This window comes from Battus philenor, unplaced genomic scaffold (assembly GCF_028537555.1).
Source record: "Battus philenor isolate CCGP_79_NKW_IND1 unplaced genomic scaffold, ilBatPhil1.0.hap1 SCAF_9, whole genome shotgun sequence".
Lineage (NCBI taxonomy): Eukaryota > Metazoa > Arthropoda > Insecta > Lepidoptera > Papilionidae > Battus > Battus philenor.
This window is the reverse complement of record NW_027181759.1, coordinates 5,661,230-5,677,553: the sequence shown is the minus strand read 5'-3', so window position 1 is coordinate 5,677,553 and position 16,324 is coordinate 5,661,230. Positions and strand designations below refer to the sequence as shown.

The following is a 16,324-nucleotide window of genomic DNA, read 5'->3' as shown; positions in this document are numbered from 1 at the left end:
TCTACCTTAAATTTATTAAAGTCTCTGAAACCTTTGAACCGACCGCAATATTTATTGAAGTGTATAGGGTTGTAAAGGTAAAAAGAAAAAACAGAAGGGATGTAAAACTTTCCGAGCACATCCACTTTTTTGTTACTTGCCGGTTGTGACGAGGGAAATCCCTCAAGACCTTCTCTAGTTACCTACAAACTGCCATTCTGCAGGTTGTATTCGTACATACATATATGTTTCATTTGTCTTTACAATTCGAAGACCACATTCAGTCAATACGAAAATAGAAAAAAATAAATTATTGTGTTTTTGGCGTTAGTTATAAATTTATGATATATTCATAGAAATAAAATATTTCTGTGTACATATTTTCCTTTACTTATATATATATAAAAATATAACTTTAAAAAAAAATTGTATGTACTCGATGAAAGAATTGGAATACGTCTTTTATAGCTTCTAGGAATTCAGATTTTATAAATCAGGAATCCCCAAGTAAAAGTACATTATTTTAAAATATTTTTCTTTGTTTAATGTTATACTTTTAGATATGGAAAAGAGTTTGTGCCGTATAATAAGCAACGTATTATGTTATAATTGAAAAAATAAAGTATGTCGGTATCGAATTGATTTTTAATAAGTTTTAATTCACTGAAACAAATCATTGTTTTTGAGGGCAAATTTATAAAAATATCATAAAAAGCCTGGTAAATTTAAAGATTAATGAAGAAAATGTTTTGAATTTGCACTTCTTGAGATAATAGACCAGCGAATTGTACAGACAAATTTATAACTTTTCATCTGTATCTCATCTAAGATGGTATAAGGAGATTAATAAAACAAAAAAGACGAGGAATTACAGGATTCACTTGTGTTTAGATGTAAACTTCATGGTGTTGTTGCGGCCGGCCCTGCCTGGACTAGGAGCCACATTCTGTTAGTTCTACAGTGTCATCAACTTCTGGTCTAGCTGTGTCTATTTTTCGTCTTTCTGCAATCACAATTCTTATACTTTCTTCTTCACTAATTGGTTGACCAAATGAATCCGACGCTAAATGAGACCGAACCGAGCCATGACTTACGTCACTATTAGCGGTAGAATCTGTCGAAGATCTTTTCTTCGTTGCGATCAATCGTAAACTTTGTCGTGTTGAAGGAACGGCTAAAAGAACTGGAGTCGGTCTCAGTAGTCTCGCTTCTTCACCTCTTAACGAATTTCTTTTATCTACTCTTTGTCTTCGATTATTTGCGAATGAGTCTCTTCTAGGCGGGCTGCCAGGTTCTAATTCTTCAATATCATCAGCGTCAATGAAACGAGCGTCTTCTTCGTAAAGAATAGTTCGGGTGTCAGATGTAGATTCCTGACGACGTCGCCCAAACGCATGAGGCGATAAAGAAGCCCGTCTTTTTGGTGCTGCTAAGGGGACCGGTAGGAGGGCTTGATGTGAATGTAATGTGCGACGGCGACGAATCGGAGATGGTATTGGTGGCTGCTTGGGTTCACTGTAGGTAAAATTAGCTGGTAGAGATGGTACTTTGTTCAAGGGCCTGGGTGGTGATGTGCATTGTTCTAACGCACGACATAAAGCGCGATCTTCTTCGTCGTCTGCTTCTCGTTCCAGTTCTCGTTCAAGTTCGACGTCCATATCTATCTCATCCTCCATTTGTTTATGTGATTCTTCTAGGTGTTTCATTAGTACCTGGTGAAAATTAGTTGTATATTTTATAATCTGTATTTTAATATTTTTTAAAATTTTAATCAATAAAAAGTTTTAAGTAAGTTTTTTTTTTAAAATTTGAACAACGATAAATAAACTTACAGTACTCAATATCTGTTTCTTTACTTAAAATTTGAAAACATTATGGTAATGTCTATTTTCAGGTATAATAAACAAATCTCATAGTTAAAGTTTGACTTATAAAAAACATTGTTACTTACGGCTACAACAACATTGACGAGCACGAATTGAGCCATTAAAACAAAAACAACGAAAAAAATTGGTGCAATAATTGTCGAGACACAACAATTGCGTACGCAATCAACTGAGCTGTCGCAGTCTTCTCTAAGCGTGTCTTTCATTATTCCATTCCAGTTATCTCCAGTTGCAACTCGGAATAATGTTAAAAATGCCATACCAAAATTTGCAAAATGCGCGTGTTCTCCGAGACCTAAAATAAAATATAGTGGGTGAATTTTCAATACGGAGAATAGGAAATTAAAAATAATGTATTCGAATACCTTGACAAGGAATATCATCGGAACATTCTAAGCGTCCAAACAACTCCACTCCCAAAGCAGCAAATATAAAAAATAACAGGAAAAAGAGAAGACCCAAATTGCCGACTTGCGGTAAAGCCTGCATTACAGTGTCTAGTAATGCTCTTATACCTTTGGCCATTTTCAGTAGTTTTAATACTCTCGCTATACGTAACACTCTCATAACTCTCATGATGGTAGGATTTATTGGTATGATGTTAGTTTCGAGTTCTTCTAAAACTATTCCAACTATGGAAAGGATAACTATAATAACATCAAGCTGATTCCATTTGTCTTTAAGATATATTTTAATTCCGAGTGCGACAAGCTTCATTGCTGCCTCAAGAATAAAAACGGCGGTGAAAAAGTAGTTGAAAATTTTTAGTGCATATTCCAAGGCCGGTGGCATTCTATAATATTCTATTGCCATGGTTACCACGTTTAAGCCTATAACACCCGCAATGGCCAAGTCAAAGTACTTCGATGTAACAACGTTATGAACAAAGAGTCGTGTTTGTCCATAGTCTGAATAATAAGGGCGTTGATGCATTTCTGTAAAACAATAAAGAGTATAAAGATTTGTTATTTATAAAGGGTGTACGATGTATTACTTCAAAAAATTGCGTTATTTTCCGCCATAATGGACAGGTATTGGCAAACTTTAAAAAATTTATATCACATATTTTTTAAATTAATGTGTTTCAAACAATTCATGAATTATGTGATCGCTGTGACGTTCTTTTTATTATTATAAAAACAATTATTTTACTGCGGTGATTAACCCTTTTGTAAACAAGAGACAAAACTCATAGTTCTATTGCCTAATTTCGAAAGAAATTTGCAATTTTTGTCCAACTATGTACTCTAAATTACTGATACAAGTTTAATCAGCCGTGTAGGAAAAAAGTATTTAGCAATGTTGGCAAACAACATCCAAAGAAAGAGCGTAGTTTAAATATAACTTTAAATTCAAATTTGGTTAACAACGATCTGATCGGGTTTCGGTTTGTCGTTGATTTATGGAATCAAGAAGTAAGAAAAAATCTAAGTGTAAAAAAATATTAGTTTACTTCTTCGTTTTTTCTCCATTTGCAGTGCCCTTTTAGCTGCTCGTCTAACTCTCTCTTCTTTCTCTTGCTCCTCGCGACATCGGTGGAAATTTTCAACCACAACTCCCACAAACATATTTAATACAAAGAACCCAACTAGTAGTATAAATGCTATAAAGTATAGCAGCCGCCATTCTGAGTAATTAACGATTGGCTGAGAAAAAAAAAATTAATAAATTATTGTATTAATAGTTTTAAGTTTTAAAATATTTTTGTTGAACATAAATACAAAGATCTTTAGAAAACACATACAGTCGTTCAGACAAAACCCCGTCAAAATTATTTAACAAGAAAGTTTAAACAGATAGTGACGGTACTCTGTATCATTGATAATGTAATAATGTCTTTTTGTACCAAAACTAATTTTTATTTAAATAAATACTTATAGTAAAAACTTTATTTTTTAGTGACAGCTATCGATTAAGCTAAAACTTAGTTGTTATATGTTACTGTGCGATAAATTACTCAAATTGTATATAATGATATCATGTAATCTCTATAATATAAACTAAGCCTAGCCTGTGTCATAAACACAGGAAATTAAGTCACGAAAGCACTAGGATTAGTAATTTCATTGCACACTTGATAATAGAACAAAAAGAATATACGAGTATATTAATTTTGCCAATAATAAAAAAATATATAAGGCTAGAATTGTGAATCCACGTACCTGTTGATCTACTCCTACGGCATCTAATCCCGTGTACATTATGTTAACCCAACCATCTCTCGAGCTTAATACGAACAGCGACATTAATGCTTTTCCCAAATCATCAAAATTGTACTTTCGATTAACCCACACATTTCCTTCAATGGCTAAGCAATCTGATTTATTTTTTACATTTTTAATATGGGCTCCTTCGCAATAGTAAAATGCACCTTTAAAAAGCTGAAAAAGATAAAATTTAGTTAGGATACCAAAAAGGGTGTGTTGCCCGTCAAATTATATGATGTTATACTATTAATACAACATCGAATAATATTTATTTAGAATTATTGTTATCATCATTTCAACAGTACGAAAGCCACTGTTGGACGTAAACCTTTCACATAGTTTTTCAATAAGACCAGATGGAAGCAGTCTGCATCTAGCGTCTTCCAATAACCTTAACAAAGTCCACGTTGTGGGTGGACATCGTACATTGGGCTTGACAATCATTCTCCACTTCAGAATCTTAAGATTCCAACGGCCATCTGTTCTGCGTTTTATGTTGCCTATTTACTATCAATTTAACTTGCTAAGCCCCTGGACTATGACGGTTACTATAATTCGTCTACAGACAGCCTTATTGCTGATTCAATTTCGTAGAGAAATCAAAATCAAGTATTTCTAAAGTTCGAAAAATTACAAAACCTGGTTGACTTTAATAATAAGAACACAATATTATTTATTCTTAAATTTTTTATCAGTGTCATGCTTAATAAAAATAATTGTTTATTAAGTAAATGATCTCGAAAAAAGTTACAAATGATAATGTTGTCATTAATTACAATATTCTGCAATACATCAAGTGATTATATAATCGATATAACTAAATCATCTATTCTAAAAAAAATTATCTGTCCTCACCTGGACTCCCAAAATGCCAAATATTATGAAGAATGTACAGCAAATTAGAACGATGTTTCCAATTGGTCGCAGAGAGGACAACAAAGTTTGGACGACTAATTTCAGTCCGGGTGCTCGATTAATTACTCGAAGCGGCCTTAACGATCTCAGCAATCGGAACACCTACAAACATTTTAAAATATTTAGAATCAACTAGTAGATTTTCTCATTTAGCCGCTAGCTCTTACACATTATATGTACATTATATAAATAAATTACACAATATGTTACATAATAAAAAATAGGTTTTAAAATAATGTCTAAGTCTGTATATTGTGATAAAAAAGTCTCGCGGCCGTATGTAGTATATGTCGACAATAGTACATGGAAGTTAAGCTTATGCAGGTATATTAACTTAATAAAATATCGGCTTTATGGAACGCAAAAAATGTTTTGTAGTAGATTATGATTTAGAAGTCGATAATAGAACCAATAGCAAAGTGGATGTATTAGGTGTATATACAAAAAAAATAATACACGACATATCCGTAGAAGTAAAGAAACAATCTATGTATAAGCTAGCCTAATTATTGCCGGAGCTGTGTACGCCTAAAATAAGTAAATATATTAATTTTGTACTTTGTTAAATGAAACTATACATTAATTATATTATGAATTGCTATTGGTGAAACTATTTGAAATAGGAAAACAAATAAACAGTTAAGAAAAGGACTGATTTATGTGATAAATTAATTATTCTGAAACGTGAAATAGGACTTGGAAAACTTACTCTTAAGATTCCAAAAATTCGAGGACTCGATTCAGATACCAAAGACATCAACAGGTCGATTATTGAAATAATAACAAGCGAACCGTCCATGATGTTCCAGCCGGAAGTAAAGTATGCTTCTGGTCCGTAAAACATACCAGATGCAACAACCTAAAAAATAAATAATTATCTAAATACTTTGTACATGCATACATATACAAATTCTGAATGTTAGATGCAAATACCTTTATAAGCATTTCAACGGCGAATACACCAGTGAATACGTAATTAGCGCTGGATAGAAAAGCTCGCTCTTTCGAATCAGGAGGTATATTAGGTCGTTCCATTGCAAGCGTGATACAGTTGAGCGCAATGAATAGAAGGACGATGTTGTCAAACCAGCTTCTAGTAACCATCCACGTACAGAATTTCCTAATTCTACACAAAAAAATGTTACGTCGATTCCCATCATAAATGTATAGTAACTATAATTTACATAAAAAAATATTTCAATGGATGCATTATAAGGTATAATATTATTTTGCAAGACAAATAAAGAAATATTGTGTAAGTTAATTAAAATTCTTACTTGTTATCGGGCGGAAATATGTAAAGTGAGAAATCTTCCTTTTCCTTAAGACAGCCGGTTGGTTCCATGAACCGGAATAAATCCTTAAATCTATACTGATGTCTATTAAAGCGCGATGAAAATAAACATACATTATTTGTAAGGGTAACCTGAAAATGAAATTATTATATTGATGTCGATTTGTCTTTTCAAGATGACTTCATGATACAAATAAAACCAAAGTTTGTTCATTTAAAAAAAGTCCTAAACTTTTTACAGGTTTTTTGTTTAAGTTTTAAAAACCTACCTCTTCGTTTATCTGTTTTATTAGTGGGAGTGGTTGATTATTGGGCCGAGTCGCTAAAGGAGCGACATCATTTTTTGGCGGTCTTGTCGGTATTTGGGATAGTTGGCCCGAAGGTAATGCCAAATTACTTGCTTTTACTTCCGTGACTGTGGTAACTGTAACAATACAAAATCGGGATTGAGGTTGAACAAAATATATTTAGGGTTTTATCTTTTTACAAGCCTAGCTGCCGAATTAACCCTTTCAGGACCATAAGGTTACGGTACCTTATTTAATCAATTTAGCTAGATGTAATGAATTAATAGGCATCCTGAAAACATAATTTATACTAAAAATTCAAAAAAGTCTCACATTTTTTTTGGAAATTTATGGGACAAATATGTCCCTATGGTCGCTAAGGGTTACTTTCTACTTAAACATCTAAATTTTGGTTTTCTTATTGGTAAGTCTGTTTTGTTGTAAATAATGTACATTTGTTACGTAGTGTACTTTTTTTTAATTGTTTATGAATAATATAAATATAATAGGGCAAGTTATTTGTGGTACTCGGCGAAACAATTCCTGTTGTTAGATGATTGGTTGATGATTAGATGGATTGTTTTTTTGAGATGTTGAAGGTTCAGGTGATTCTTGCCGTTGAAGAGTCGTCGTTTCTTCAACCTCGACATCAAATACCCCTTGGTCATCATCCTGTACTAGAAGTTTTTGGTCTCCGTCATCAAGCACTAAGTCATCTTCCTCATAGCTATTGTCACCCACCAAAATTTAAAGAATTTTATTTTTTCGAAGTTCAAAAACTTCACGTCCCTTACAAAACATATTCTGCGAAAAGTATGTATAAGAAAATGATAGCATTTTGGTATATCACCAAGCCAAAAGTTAAGAAATTCCGTATAAAAAGTATCCCTTTACGCCGACAGGGACATCCGTGTCCCATAATCTTTATAATGATTTATCACAGAATACAACATAAATACATTACTACTGAATATTTAGAATAACCATTTACTTACCAGGTAATGATAATTTGACACTGTAAAAATTTGAAAAGCACTTTTATAATATCAATTATTTATTCCAAACAGCAGATCATTCGCGCCAAAAGAACTTTAACGTTCCGGTGACGATAGACAATAAACGGTGTTAGTTATCATATATTTCCAGTAAAAAATAATAAAAAGGTACTTTCCGAAATGTTAAAACAAAAAAATAATTTACAATGGTTACGTAAATATTTAATTAATCCATGATTTTTGCTTGGGACACCGGCGTCCCCGTGGTCGTGAAAGGGTTAAACTTCATATGACAAAAGTTATTGTAATCAACTGTAGGTGTGATAATTTTAATATAGCTTGTTGTTTTGAAATCTTTGAAAATCTAGGTTCTGTTCTCCTAACTTACTTCGTAGTTTGTGTGAAAAAAATCTGTTTTTTCTCTCTATAAGAAACTTTTCGATTATTTACGAATACTTGAAAAAAAATTGCCAAGTTAGTCAAACCGTTGTTGATTTTTCGCGTAGCAACACATTTGGCATATTATTTTTATTTACATAGATTGATTAACATAATGGAGGATTTACAACTATTGACCTATAAAATGTTATTATTAACAAACTCCTTTCCCGATAACGTTAACTTATGTATGTTTTGAAAAGACCTTTAAAAGTTATGAAATCTCCTTTGTATTAGGCGGTCTAATTTTTGTCACTGGTTCGTCTTTTAATGTAGCTGAATAGCATATGCATTAATGTGATTAAGAGCATCGAGCACGACCATGTGATTGCACCTTTCCTCATAATGAAACAGTCTTTGGGTTTACAATTCATGATTCCGCTACACAAACTTTGGACGGATACTATAACTTTAGACGACTCTTGGCCTCAATTACACCCAACTTGTAACATCATTAACCTAGATATTATTTTGTTTCGCTTAAGTGCCATTAGCCTTTTTTTTTTAACAAAACCACGAATTATAATTTAGTCCGGTTTGAGTGGATATTTTTCTGTAATATTAACTGGTATTTTGGGAAAAATTTAAAATTAGAATGTAAAAATTTTGAATATAAAGATATTTCTTTTAATATTACCTGTTAAATAATCATTAGTAAGGGAGAGTCTATGTGGTGGAGTTTTTACATTCTCAAGCCTTATAGTTGAGTCAGAAGAAAATCCTTCTGGTGCCTTCCATGATACCTGTGAATGAACAAACTGTACATATTACTAAAGTATTAACATTATATTAATTATGGCAGTCCAAATATTTGTCCTGTATTTTTCTCGGTGATGTCTAAGTTTTTGTGTGAAATTCACAGAAACATTATCATAAGATAGCTGTTAAATTGGACATGTTTATACATCAATAATTATGAAAAAAGTTCAATTTACTACAATATCTCATTTCAGTGCAGTCTAACGCTGTACACCGGTCCTATTCGTTATTTAAGCTTAACTTACTTTACGGTATACTCTGTATGCTAGTTTGGTTAATCATCAACTTTTATTGCAGTTCTAATGTTATGGTTATAAACAAGTAAGAATAATAAAACTTATTTAATTATTAAAACTATTGAGACTGCTAATCCCCGCTGTCAAGTATTGTGATTATGGTATATTTTCACATCGTTATTTTTGTGAGAGATCTGTGACTTGCAGTTGGTATCTGCGGGCTAAAACGACGAAGTGAGCAAAGTTATAAATAACTTGAAATGTTTGTAGCTTACATCAGGAAGTAACGGCGTGGTATGAGCTGATATTCTTCTAGCAGGTTGGGCAAGCACTCGGGGTGCAGGTTGTTGGGATTTGGTTCGATTATTTGGAAATTCCGATTGTGTGTCGTTTTTTATTACCATGGAAGAGGAAAGAAGAATCTCATTCTTGCGTACGCTAGAACCTATAACAAAAATTAATAAAAATATGATAAATGTTTAACATAAATTTTAAAATTTTTATTTTAATATTTTAAAAGAAAACATATATTCTTTTAAATAAGCGCCCATACTGGGAGATTCCGTTCTTCTATAACCAAGATAATATATTTTTATTGCATATAAAAAATATGTATTTTCAAAGGAATCATTCGTATAAAAAAAGTTGACATAAATATACTTGTTAATAATTATTGTCTACCTGATATGTTTCATTATAAACTTAAACTTATAGCTTAAACATTATTAACTTATAATAATGTTCCAGGAATATTTGTATCACAATCGATATATATTTTTTATATTCGTTGCAATAACAGAAAGCGGATCTAAAAAAAAACAAGACGCAAAACACTTTCGTCAAAACAAATAATCAATTTTAAAATAACATACAGTTATATTAAAATTTTGTATGGACACATTTATAATAATCTAAAATATATAAATTATACTTACCATTACAGGATGCATGATCTCTACCATTATTTAGTATTACGGCGTCTGAATCAGAACCTGTCCTTTGTTTCTTACGACGAAGACTTGGTCGTGATATTCGCCAGCTATATCCTCTCTGCACTCTACATTTATCTTCACCGTTTGTGGTAGGTGGTGTTACAGTCAGACTTCTGGAATCAATGTTCTTAGTTCAGCTAGATGACTGAATTTAAATACTCTACGTTATTAATTGACTGCAAACTCTTATATAAGTCAAAACATCTATATATTATGTAGTTAAAAAGCGGTAGTGATAAATTAAGTCACTAATAAAAAGCTTACTTTTGCGAGTTGAGCAAACTAGATTTATCACTAATGTTGAGACAATTATCTTCTTTTGCAATCGATACTTGTAGATTTTTCTCCGGTAGCATAGGTGAGGGCATTGATCGTGGAGTGGTCGGAGAAGTAGCCGCTGGAGACGTTGATCTGGTCGGAGGTGGTGCTAAGGTTAAAGGAGGAGGGGCAAGACACATAGGAGGTAAGCGAGCTTTTTCGGCGCCCAGTTGAGCGGCCGCTGAATGCAACGTTAGCGTGTAGCTGTTTGGAGGCTTCAATAATCCAGGTATGCTGGTGCACTGAAACAAACAAATTCATCACAATCATTATCATCATTTCTGCTATAGGACTTCCACTACTGGACTTGGGTCTTCCCCATTTATTTCCAATAATATTGGCTGGAAACACGTTTCTTTGGATGTACTTAAGAAAATTGTCTATCTACTATTTTGTGTCCTAGGCAATAATAAACAAACCAATAATTTAAAGATAACGTTAATAAAAAGATTAATAATAATTATGATTAATAATTAACTTACAGATGTACGGTCAATAGAGTCTAAACTTGAAAGCATTGAAGATCTCTCCAAACTTAGCACCATATTGAAATCTCTAAAAGACGCTCCAGGTTCCAACGTAGTTGAGGGAGAGTCTTGTGGCGTAGCAGCTGTGTGTGTTATCATGGGGACTACTGTTGTGTTCTCCGAAGCAGCGGTGTTATTAGCTAACATTTTCGACTCCTTCGAAACAATAAAGAGTAGTTATTTAGTCTTATTAACCAAAAATATACAACTCTGTGCCAGCTGTAAAATTAAGAAATCTTGTGAATCAAAAGCTATTGATGAATTTTTAAGCATAGTAAATATACGCTGTTATTTGTAGAACTACACATATACTATTGCATAGGTTTAATATGTGATCGATAGATGAACATATTGTGAAATAATACGAAAAACCTATGTTTTCTGCTCCAATATATATAATATAGTGTTTAACTGGGAACCTCAGAGGACTTTTATACCTTATAATAAAGAGGTATGTTAAACAATTACGGTACTCGTAAAGATATTCTATATTTGAAAAAAAATTAATTAATAAAAATTATATAACTTTGTTATTTTTTTATTTAAATTTGGTAACGAAACACATTTTGGATTTTTGCAATAAAACATTTAAGTAAAATATATCCCATCTCGTTCAAAAATTCATGAAATAATATATATTAGATAAATAGAAAATAAAATATAATAGAATTAACATATTTATAACATAATAATTATTTATAAAAATACCTTTTGTATGTTGCATTTATTGGATTGTGCACAATCCTTACATAATGTAGGGTGATGCGTCGACGACCTAGTTTTACGCCTTGACTTCATTGATTTGTCTTTATGACCATTTACATCTTCTTTTGCTTTCCTGACGTCATCGGCGGAACGCCAAAAATTTTTTATTTCGTTCTGTTTAAAATACATAATGAATTATATAATGACATTAAAATCGTTATTAATTAACTGCAGATAAACTACTTGGAAAATGAGAATAGTATTCATTTTTGTCACTACTTTTTCACCTGGGAAAAACTGTCGCTAGAATTGGACCCTGAATTAGATTCATCGTATTGTATTTCATTGTGCTCTGAAAAACATTCGCTAGATAATTTTGACTTCGCTAATTCTCGTTGCTCCCGCTCCCTTCTTTCGTTGCGCTAAAAGTTTTTACAATGAGTTAAAGAAATATTCATTTTATAATAATTTTAAATTATAAACAATTTTTAAAATGATAAGTGAATAAGTCATTAATTCATTTTAGGTTATTCAAATTTTAGTAATTGGTTTAACTATTCTTCTAGTTTTAATATTGTTTACAAGATGTCAGATATGATTTTATTATATTTACGAGTAAGATTGTGTATATTTGTAACGTAATGTTCTACCAAAGAATTAAAAACTATTTTATTACTGAGATTCAACAATTAATGCAGTTATCTATACGACTAAGTAGCTGTTTACTTACTTCTGAACTAAAACCTTCCACTAAAATGGCTACAAGTAAGTTAAAAAGAACGTAATTCCCAAAGGTCATTAACGCTACAAAATATAACGCCGCCCAGTGACTTGTTTTTTCCATGCCGTTGAATAATACAACATTCCAATCTTCTTGTGTCAGTACCTGAGAAATCGTTTCATATATAAATGCTATTTTCATTTGCACAATTTTTTTTTCTACTACAACATTCATTATTAACAATTTATTCTTCTTAATTAATCAAAATAAGCAGGGTGTGCTGATAAATAATCTTCCGTGTTTAAATGTTGTGCCTCGTTGTTATTAAAGTGTGTTTTTTCTTGTCGTAAAGAAAAAAAAAACAGTATTTTCGTGAGAAATTAGTGTTAGTGTTAATAGGTGTTGTGTAGACGTGTTAGTGTAAGAACATATACACTGTAATGAAAGGAACACAGACGGCGGTTTGGAGTACACAAGCAAAAAGGGTCCAGCACTTGTCTAAAGCTAACGTGACTAGTGAAGCGAGATGCACAAACTACAGAGCGCTCAATTGAATACTACAAAAATGCAAAATTTACACCTTCGCCAATGGCTCTCAACGTTACTTGTATATACAAACTTATGCTTCTGGTGAAAGTTTACTAAAGTTAAAAGTTTCCACTAAAATCATTAAGACAACAGATACGTGATACCCGCAGTAAAAGTCCTCTAAAAGCACAATCGAAGGGATCGCAAATTAACCAGTTTTTTGATACCTTTTCTAACATTTATCAGACTCACCTGAAATACGGTGACTGTAGCCCATAGGATGTTATTAAAATGTTTTCTGTCGCACTCACACTTGGGATGGTGCGATACGATCTCGGGGCAAGTGCAATCACGTTCGGTGCCATTGTCTTCGACGAACTTGCAAAACTTACCACCGAATAGATACATGCCAAGAATACTGCACGACGCGGGTCCGATGAAAAAATGAAAGAAAAACAGAATGCTATGCGCATACGCCGCGACCGACTCAACCAGACGTATCACGTACTCGACGTTAACACTGCAACCTCTTTTGCCTCTCGCATGTAGTGTGTTAAAATTTTTGTTACAAAAAGAGAATGTGATTCATAACAATTCAATCAATTACTATATCAAAATCTAAAAATTGTAACATGTGAGTGCTTCCGAACGGGGAGCATTCGCAAGGCATAAGTGCGTAAAATGTCAAACAACCGTTGAAATATTGAATGACGTAATAAAGCTACATTTAAATTTATTGTACAGTCGAATGTTTAAAAGCTGAATTAGTTAAGCAGTGTTATCGCCATCGGTACGCTTCCACCAACGGTTTTGTTAATGATGTATATTATTTCAATTATTTAACATATTTTAACAATTTCGTTATTTAATGCATGTACCCCAAATGATATTATTAAAATACAAATTAGATTTTTGTCATATCATTATCGTAGAACAGTGAAATGCAAAAAAATAATTTTGAAGAGAAAGTATGCAAAAGAAAAGTGAAAAATAGTAATAACCAATAAGTTTCATTCAATTTGTATTAACAACAGAATGTTTTTGAAAAAGATACTCATTCTCAGAACAATGTTCACCTTGACAAATTCTCTTTGAATAACTCAGAGATACAGAAATGAAGGGAAGAGACAAGAACGGGCATCAACAGTCAAACATGTGGAGTTCTAAATCGGAAAACGGAAAACAAGTAATCAAAGATTAGATATGTTTGTTAAAAATGGAAAAGTAATTCGGACGTTCATGAAAAATGGAGTGAACTTTATACACGCATAATAATAAAATATGTATTAATTATTATGGTTCAAAAGTACACTTCATTTATTTATTAAAAATACTAGATAGATAATTAGATTCTATAAATTAGAAGCGGCATGCAAAGAGTGAAAATTGTTAAACGGAGTACAGCTGTAGTATTGGGATTTAAAGGATCGACGAAAAGGGAAACTCCGCGAATCAACATAAATCGACCTCAAGCTAACCTACGATTCAATCAAGCTCACTTAACAATGTGCTTTTGTCAAATTTTGGTGGGAGTATTTAACGGCACAACGTACTGTGATAGTTACACTAGATGGTTCTGGAGCAATTTGTTACGAATGAGTCTAAATTTGTTTACTACGCGGGTTCTAGGGTAGCTGTTACGCGACTGAACGCCTGTTTGACAGAGCACAAAGCTGCAAGGTTGTTTTGAGAACCTAATTTATAGTAGAAATAAATCATATGTACAACGCATCGCTTGCAGCAAAGTGAAAAGTCGTTTGTGTACTCGCGTTGTTAGTTAATCAGCCGTCATAAGGACAATCATCTGTTAGAGGGATTGTCTAATTGTACTTGAGTGTTGCCTGCTGACGGACTCGAAGGTAAAAGCGTTTAGTATGTAGCAAGTTCAGTCTGTTTTTTGGGTTGTTTGTTAGGTTTTTTTTTAAATTTAAAATATTGAATACCTGAAACACCGTGACAAAGGCCCACAAGAGCGTATCAAAGTTTTTTCTGTCGCACTCTTGGTCACCCTCTTCGTCTTTCTCGCAGAATTTGCACCCGAAGAGGTTCATACCGAGGATGCTGAACGTTATCACGCAATATACGATTAGAAAATAGTACGCTTGCTAAAGTCCTTCCCAAATATGTACAAGGGATGAAATAAAAATAGAATACGCTAAAGTGCAAGGTCTAAAACGGAAAGTGGTTAAGTGCAGGTGTAAATAAATAGAGGTGAAAAAAGCAAAAAGCGTGAAAGGTACTATAACCAAGTTTGATAATAGAAGAGAAAAATTGTAAATAGTGTGGATAGTGGTGGTGTGTAGTGGGTAAGATGTCAGAGACAGAAATGATTGAAACGTTAGGAAAGAGAGAAACGAAAATAGGGCAAATCACTCACAGTTATACCAGTGCACGGGTTAAAGGATGCAAGTGTGACAGTTAAGTAGAAATTATTCAGATTTAACGAATTCGAACAGTTGAATTAATCTTCTTGTCTAAAGAAAAATGAGAATCCCTGATGAGCAATTATTAGGTAATTGCCTGGGAAATTAAAATATTCTACTTGATAGCTACGATAAAAGAGGAAAAAACGTTACACTGCAATAGAGCATGGAAGTAAAAGAAATGAATTGAGTTAAAAAATAATGTATCAACTTGCACATTAGGATCTAAGTTCCGCTGATTTTTAAAATCCTCTTAAATACTCGTACGAAAATTCATCCCATTAATAACCCAAACTGTAAACTCAATAATTACAACAGTAGCTTATAAGAAAAAAGAAAACAGAAGAAAGTCCTGTGGGGACCCAGCAGAATATTAGTAAAAAAATTGAAACCTTTCAATGAACCCTGTTGTTTTATTTTATTTATTTATATTCATGCATTTTAGTTTAAGATTTAATTTATTTTTATTTTTCAGGTAGCGTTATTTATTAAAAGTAATTAATTATGGATAAATATTTGTAAATGAACAGTAATCCATAATTTTCTTACTATATAATATAATGCAATGATCAAAAATAATTATAAAATTAACAATTACCTGAATATAAATATGAAAAGAACGAGTAAGGAGAAGAATACAGCGACGTTGTCCATCGTTCTCAACATTACGAAAAGCTGTCTGCGAAGATTCGGCATAAACCTTACTAGCTTTAAAATGCGCAGTAGTCTGAAAGTGCGCAAAACCGAGAGACCAGAGCTTCCCGCCATGTCCTTGTCGTTTCCAAAACTTTGCGCCAGTTCAAATGCACTGTCAAACACAAAACCATAGAAACTAACTGTTTTTCGAAATTTATGTACAAGTCTGTATTATTACTTACCTCAATATAACTATAACACCATCAAAAACGTTAAATCCATTTGATATGTACTTAAACGGTCCTTCTGCGATAATTTTTAGAACCATTTCTATAGCAAAGACAGCTGAAAAAACCACGTTGCTAATTTCCACAATGACCGTAAGTTCTTCTGGTTGGTTGTGATATTCGATACCCATCGAAAGTGTGTTTATAAGTATTGCAAGTAGAATACCTAGTCACAAAGACATATTAATACA

At 32.6% G+C, this 16,324-nt stretch overlaps 1 protein-coding gene across 1 annotated transcript in view; it reads right to left on the bottom strand.

The window, feature by feature from the left end:
- Positions 1-704: 704 nt before the first annotated feature.
- Positions 705-16,324, bottom strand: part of LOC137932489 (voltage-dependent T-type calcium channel subunit alpha-1G-like) — a 29,844-nt gene continuing 14,224 nt past the window's right edge. The window contains exons 13-33 of the mRNA XM_068776118.1: positions 16,089-16,299; positions 15,809-16,018; positions 14,731-14,848; positions 12,269-12,424; positions 11,826-11,960; positions 11,542-11,712; positions 10,789-10,989; positions 10,253-10,548; positions 9,932-10,101; positions 9,272-9,441; positions 8,639-8,744; positions 6,551-6,705; positions 6,265-6,413; positions 5,921-6,113; positions 5,697-5,846; positions 4,928-5,089; positions 4,028-4,246; positions 3,319-3,511; positions 2,231-2,800; positions 1,931-2,160; positions 705-1,691 (exon numbers count right to left, since the gene is read on the bottom strand). Of these exons, the coding sequence (XP_068632219.1) occupies positions 912-1,691; positions 1,931-2,160; positions 2,231-2,800; positions 3,319-3,511; positions 4,028-4,246; positions 4,928-5,089; positions 5,697-5,846; positions 5,921-6,113; positions 6,265-6,413; positions 6,551-6,705; positions 8,639-8,744; positions 9,272-9,441; positions 9,932-10,101; positions 10,253-10,548; positions 10,789-10,989; positions 11,542-11,712; positions 11,826-11,960; positions 12,269-12,424; positions 14,731-14,848; positions 15,809-16,018; positions 16,089-16,299 (4,745 nt within the window). The 3' untranslated portion in view covers positions 705-911. The remainder of the gene's footprint in view (positions 1,692-1,930; positions 2,161-2,230; positions 2,801-3,318; positions 3,512-4,027; positions 4,247-4,927; positions 5,090-5,696; positions 5,847-5,920; positions 6,114-6,264; positions 6,414-6,550; positions 6,706-8,638; positions 8,745-9,271; positions 9,442-9,931; positions 10,102-10,252; positions 10,549-10,788; positions 10,990-11,541; positions 11,713-11,825; positions 11,961-12,268; positions 12,425-14,730; positions 14,849-15,808; positions 16,019-16,088; positions 16,300-16,324) is intronic.